Genomic DNA, 6,642 nt, shown 5'->3' with positions numbered 1-6,642 from the left:
GGAGTCTCTCTCTTCAAAACAGCCCAGTTACTAAATAATTCGAATGACTGAGAATTAACCAGAGCCAAAAATAGCCTTCTTGCAAGGGGAAAAATACCTGTGAACTGAGAATCAATGATTTTCTGGGCTAGTTTGTTTTAATGGAGTCAGGGAGGATCTACTCCAGTAGAGCTGATTCATTCCTGCAAGATTTTCAAGACTCTTAACGCTTTACTACCACATTCTCTATCTGCAAAACCAGACTCTAGAATCATGTGGTGCGGATCTCACCAGGAAGTTGTAGGGCAAGGAAGAGACCTAGATCGTTGAGGTGTTTAAGACCTGCCATGGCGGAAAGGGGCAGTATTTGGTTGGAAAGGTCAGAACATGAACGTGTGTTTGGAAGTTACAGTTTTCCATTCAAGACAGGAGTTTTTCATTCAGCCAGGGCTAAAGCAGGACAGTGACTTCCAAGTCACTGAAGGCATCCGAGCCGTGACTGGATGGGCATGTGGTTAGGATGCTAATCAGCAGGACACATATTGGGTTAGATGGTTCAGTGACTTAGTCAATTGTATCTTATCTTTAAGAGGTATTTCTATGAGCTAGAAATGGAACTGGCAAAAGAAAAGTTTCAAAGTGCAATATTTGGAGTAAATCATTCACACATGATAATCGAAGTTTGAACTTCTCACTATGTCTGCACGTACAAAACATGTTGGGAGAATCTTACATCATCTATACGATCAGGGAAATGTAAGTATACTTTTCCACATATCTTTTAATTACTAATATATTACTTCTGTTAAACATATCTTCTTGCGTGTGGCCTCTCTGATCTGTCATATTCTTAGTGGGGTCGGATGCAAATCTGGGGGCTTCCGATTAAGTATGCATGAAAAATATCCCTCAGTCCCAATTAAACTTTCCATAATTTATCGTTATTTATTCAAGAAACAGTTTGCTGTAATTATTCATCTCCTTTAAGTTTATCCCAATCCTTTCTGAACAAAACCATATTTTTTAGCAAGAATCTGTTATCGTCATGTATATGATTTAATTTAAATCTCACAGTAGCTCATTTTGAATGTTGTAATTATCTAACACTTGAATCTGAAAGTGTGAACTATCATTTGCCTGTTGAACAACCTCATGGAAATAATAATGCAACACACACACAAAACAGAAAACACAGTACCTCCGACAGAAAGTTCACTCAAGATTTCACATGCTATAATGTTGGTATAGGTATTCGTAATTATCCACTTCTGTGTGGTAATTTATAGAATCATTTGAGAGCTTGTTTGCTGGAGAATAAGTTAGAATCTTTGAGGTGGGGAAGGAAATTGAAAAGTAACTGGAAATAAGACTTGAAGACACCGAATGGATCTTATAAATGTATGGTCCAACATTTTAATTTTTCTGATAAGAATACTGACGTCCAGGGATACTGGGCTGGCTGTCAGTGGAACATGCGATTCTTGATCTCGGGGTATGAAGTTCAAGCCCCACGCTGGGTGTTGAGATTACTTAAAAATTAAAATTAAAATTAAAAAAAATAAAGAATACTGAAGTCCAGAACACAAAAGGAGGCTTTGAAAAAAAGAGCAAGAGAGAGCACAGCAGCTTACCCTCGCTGAGGCATCAGCTACCCAGAGTTAGGTGTGATGTACTGCGATTACCTCAGAAAAAGAACCCAGGAAAGAGATCTATAAGTGATTTTACAGGCCCCGCTACTCCAGTAAGCTGGTAAAATCTAATATTATAGGAATAAATCTTTTTTGGATTTTTTAATATTATGATAGAAATAGAACAAGTATCTTATTGGAAAATAACAGTATTCTACACAGTAATGAAACAGCTGCACAAAGATTTATGTGCAAGAATATTTATTCAGTCATTATCTATGTGGGAATGAAATGCTGATCACCTAAATTACCAAAGCTAAGCAAACGGCTAAATATCTCACAGTCCCATCCATAGAATCAAACACTACACAACCCTTAAAAATGTGTTGCGTTTTTACCAGAGGAAGCTCTGGTAGGTGTTGGATGTGTCTGTTACCTTAACTGTGGTGATGATATTATGGGTGTTTGTATATGTCCAAACTCATAAACGTATGCATATTAAATATGTGCAGTTCTTTGTGGTTGTTATGTTTTTAGGATTTTCTTTCTAAGCGATATTTACACTCAGTGTGGGGCACAGTCTCCCAACCCTGAGGATCAAGAGTCACATGCTCTTCTGACTGAGCCAGCCAGGCACCCCTATGGGTAGGTCTTTGTGTATCAATTGTCCCTCGAAAAAATCTGATTTTAGAAAATGATCTTATAGAGGGGCACCTGGGTGGCTCAGTAGGTTGAGTGTCCGACTTTAGCTCAGGTCGTGATCACAGTTCGTGGGTTCAAGCCCCACATGGGGCTCTCTGCTGTCAGCGCAGAGCCTGCTTCTGATCCTCTGTCCCCCCCTCTCTCTCCCTCTCTGCCCCTACCCCACTCACACTCTCTCTCTCAAAAATAAAGATAAACATTTAGAAAATGATTTTGTAGAGTTCTAGTAATTGACATGGAAAGATGATTTTTTTTTGAGAGAGAGACAGAGACAGAGACAGAGAGAGAGAGAGAGAGAGAGAGAGAGAGAGAGAGAGAGAATCCCAACCAGGCTCCACACTCATCACAGAGCCCATTGCGGGGCTCAATCTCATGACTAGTGAGATCATGACCTAAGCTGAAATCAAGAGTTGGACACTCAACCGGCTGAGCCACTCAGGTGCCCCAAAAGATGAATGATTATTATTAAAAAAGAAAAATAAGAAAAGCTAGCTACAAAATAGTATGTCAGCATCAATTATTTTAGATATATATGTATACGATGTAATTTTGAAACGGCCTGGAAATACATTCACCAAAATCTGGTCACTGTATCCCTAACAGGTTTGATTGCAGATTATAATTTTTTTTTTTGCATTTGCATGCTCTAATTATTTGCACTGGGAAAAAATGTGAGGGTTTTTTTGTCATGGGAAAGACTTCAAATAAAAAATGAAATAGGAACTTTTTTATCTTGGAGATGGGGTAGGAGGGGAGGTGGGAAAAGGAAAATGAGGGGAACGGCTCTAACCTATCTGTTAAGGGAGAGCTAAGTAAAATTTAGACAAGGAAAGCATTGAACTTAATGGGTGCTTTTAACCTGAAATGGGTGCTTTTAACCTGTGCCAAAGAACACATCTCAGATACTGGGATAAAGAACAACTGTATGATCTTGATGTACAGTTTGATGATTTCAACTGATCAAGTAAATGAAGTAAGCTAAATTACCTCCATTTTACCATCCTGTGTATAATGTGTACCTCTCTGGTTTTATCACATTGTATAACGTCCTCTTAAATAATCAGCCAGAAATAAGTCAGACAAAGACAAAAACCATATGATTTCGCTAAAAATAAATAGATAGATAGATAGATAGATAGATAGATAGATAGACAGATAGACAGATAGATGATAGATAGATAGGATTAGGAGAACCAAACTTCCACTCATAAAATAAATAAGTCATGAGGATGAAAAGTACAGCATAGGGAATATGGTCAATAATACTGCAATAACGTATAGTGACAGTAACTACACTTATCATGGTGAAACTGATATAGGATTGTTGAACCAATGTGTTGTAAACCTGAAACTGATATAACATTGTATATTCATTATACTTCAATAAAAAAATAATAATCAGCCAGATATTTGATGTATATATTATTACCTACTTCACAGAATTTGTAGAAGGTAGGTTTTGGACACAGAATATAACCTAAAGATAAAATATCCAGTATTCCCTTCTGATGTGTCATCTAAAGCGATTAACAGGAAGCCTGAACCATTGTCCATTTCAGATATTTCTTGTCTGTTTCCATAAATCTACTTGTGTAAGGAAAAGACTTTCAAAAATGAGAGACTCTGGAAATCACCAAGTATCGGAGGCAGGGAGAGTCAATCTTTATCTCTTACTCATGGCAGGTCATCATTATCAACTGTCAAAGTGAAAGAAAATTTGTTATAGAAAAAGCTAGAAAGTATTTTAAAGGATTTCTCTCTCAGTGACTGTAAACTTCAAAAAAATAGTTCTAGCTAAAGTGTGAGTCAGTACTTTATAGCGTATTTTTAACTGGGAACATGAAGCTGGCTGCACTGAAGAGAAGTTTCATTTAATGAGACTAAATAGAATTTCATTACTGGAAGGAAGCTTAGAGGTTTTTTTAATCCAGTCTTCTCCCTTCATTTTATGGAAAAAGTTGTGTCTAAATGGTATTTTGACTTTCCCTAGGATGCATAAGAATGATTTTCTGATCAAGGGCTAAACCCCTGACCCATCTCCCAATGTAAGGCACTCTCTACAACACATTTTCAACAGATATTTGTAAAATGATCTCCCAAGCTGATCTTCCTTTTCTTCTTTCTTAAGGGAGACCCTGCCTGCTGTGTAGCCATGCCCATGGGAAATTGGAGCACAGTGACTGAATTCACCCTGATCGCCTTTCCTACTCTCCTGGAGCTTCGAATACTCCTCTTTGTGGTTCTTTTGCTGACTTACACATTAACAGCAATAGGAAACATTGTCATCATCTTCCTAATATGGACTGATAATCACCTGCAAACCCCAATGTACATTTTCCTCAGTAATCTGTCTTTTCTGGATATTTTATACACCACTGTCGTTACACCAAAGTTGCTAGCCTGCCTCCTAGGAGAGAAGAAAACCATATCCTTTGCTGGCTGTATCACTCAAACATATTTCTACTTCTTTCTGGGGACAGTGGAGTTTATCCTCCTAGCAGTGATGTCCTTTGACCGCTACGTGGCCATCTGTAACCCCCTGCGCTATACCATCATCATGAACAGCAGGACCTGCCTCCTGCTGGTTCTGAGCTGCTGGGTAGGAGCCTTCCTGTCTGTGTTGGTACCAACCATTGTAGTGACAAGGCTACCTTACTGTGGAAAAGAAATCAATCATTTTTTCTGTGACATTGCCCCTCTTCTGCAGGTGGCCTGTGTAGATACTCACCTCATTGAGCAGATCAACTTTCTCCTATCTGCCCTTGTCATCCTGAGCTCCCTGGCATTCACTACTGCGTCCTATACCTACATCATCTCTACCATCCTGCGCATCCCCTCGGCCCAAGGCCGTCAAAAAGCTTTTTCTACCTGTGCTTCTCATATCACGGTCATTTCCATTGCTTACGGGAGCAATATCTTTGTGTATGTGAGACCCAATCAGAACTATTCCCTGAATTTTGACAAGGTAGCTGCTGTCCTCATTACAGTGGTGACCCCTCTCCTGAATCCTTTTATTTATAGTTTGAGAAATGAAAAGGTGAAAGAAGTATTGAGAGAGACAATAAACAGAATCATGTCCTTGATACTAAGGATAACCTGACATTAGTGCTTAGTACATCACACATTTCTTATCTTCAACACATTCATTCTGCACGAGTACTGTGCCATGTTGACATTCCAGAAACGTGAGACGGTGTCAACAGGATGAACAATGACCATACCGAACTGAAAAAAGTTCTTCTTACATCTAGAAAAAAAAAATTGAATCCATAAACCCTTGCACATTCATACCTTTAAACCATGAAACATTACCTAAGTAGGATCCAGAGGTTTCCAAATCTAGTCTTGACTAAGTCAGTTTATTTTCCAGGTGATTTTGACCACGTCACAACTTATCTGAGCCTTGCTGTCTCCGTCTCTACATGAAATAATAGGTAATAAAGCATCACTACTTGTAATAAGACATTTAAAGTTAGAGCATTTTAACTTCTTGTTAGGCATGCTTGAAAATTTCAAGAGATTCAGTTTCCACCTCTTTTATTTACCTAGATCTCATGTGGTACAAGAAGTGAGGAGAAAAGAGGGAAGACTCAGGATGCCATCAAGCCTGTGTCTATAAACCTGAGTGAGTGCTCTCTTTGGCAGCACATATACTTTTTTAAAAAATGTTTAATGTTTATTTCATTTTTGAGAGAGACAGACAGACAGACAGAGCATGAGTGGGGAGGGGCAGACAGAGAGGGAGACACAGAATCCGAAGCAGACTCCAGGCTCCGAGCTGTCAGCACAGAGCCCGACGCGGGGCTCGAACTCACGGACCATGAGATCATGGCCTGGGCTGAAGTCAGACGCTCAACCGATGGAGTCACCCAGGTGCCCCTACAGTACATATGTTAAAACTGGAACAATGCAAAGAGGATCTGCGTGGTCCCTGCACGAGGGTGACATCCAAGTTCATGAAGCCTTCCATGTTGCTCAGTGGCAGATGGTAACTAGACTTGTCATGAGGATCATTTCATAATGTATAAAAACATTGAATCACTATGATGTACTCTTAAAACTAATTTGTGTATCAATTACATTTCAATAAAAAAAAAGTCACTGAAAAAGAAAACCCAAGTGAAAGGTAGAGATGTTGGCTGAGAAAAGGAACATAAGAAGGGCAGGTCATGAATAACTTTGGTAAAATGTTTAATGGAATCTGGGGGGTAAAAGCCAAAATAAAGCAGGTGAAATAGTGTGCATACATAAAGAAAATATAAACATAGTGAACACTTTCAAGAAGGTTAGCGGATCATCAACAATAGCCAAATTATGGAAAAGCCCAAATGCC

The 6,642-nt window shown here is 38.9% G+C and overlaps 1 protein-coding gene and 1 non-coding gene across 2 annotated transcripts; both read left to right on the top strand.

Moving 5' to 3' along the window:
- Positions 1-4,461: 4,461 nt before the first annotated feature.
- On the top strand, positions 4,462-5,409 carry LOC124504655 (olfactory receptor 6M1). The gene has a single exon (XM_047070122.1). It carries the CDS (start codon positions 4,462-4,464, stop codon positions 5,407-5,409), a length of 948 nt encoding a protein of 315 aa, XP_046926078.1.
- Positions 5,410-6,182: 773 nt separating this feature from the next.
- LOC124506543 (U6 spliceosomal RNA) lies at positions 6,183-6,285 on the top strand. Its single transcript, XR_006960799.1, has one exon. It is a non-coding gene; the product is annotated as a U6 spliceosomal RNA (small nuclear RNA).
- Positions 6,286-6,642: the final 357 nt, after the last annotated feature.

Source organism: Lynx rufus, unplaced genomic scaffold, assembly GCF_022079265.1.
Source record: "Lynx rufus isolate CCGP_SWC_20201006 ecotype Redwood Valley unplaced genomic scaffold, mLynRuf1.p SCAF_9, whole genome shotgun sequence".
Lineage (NCBI taxonomy): Eukaryota > Metazoa > Chordata > Mammalia > Carnivora > Felidae > Lynx > Lynx rufus.
This window is presented reverse-complemented; position numbering and strand designations above follow the sequence as displayed.

Coding starts and splice junctions, on each gene's coding strand:
- LOC124504655 (XM_047070122.1), top strand. CDS start 4,462: ATGCCCATGGGAAATTGGAGCACAGTGACTGAATTCACCCTGATCGCC.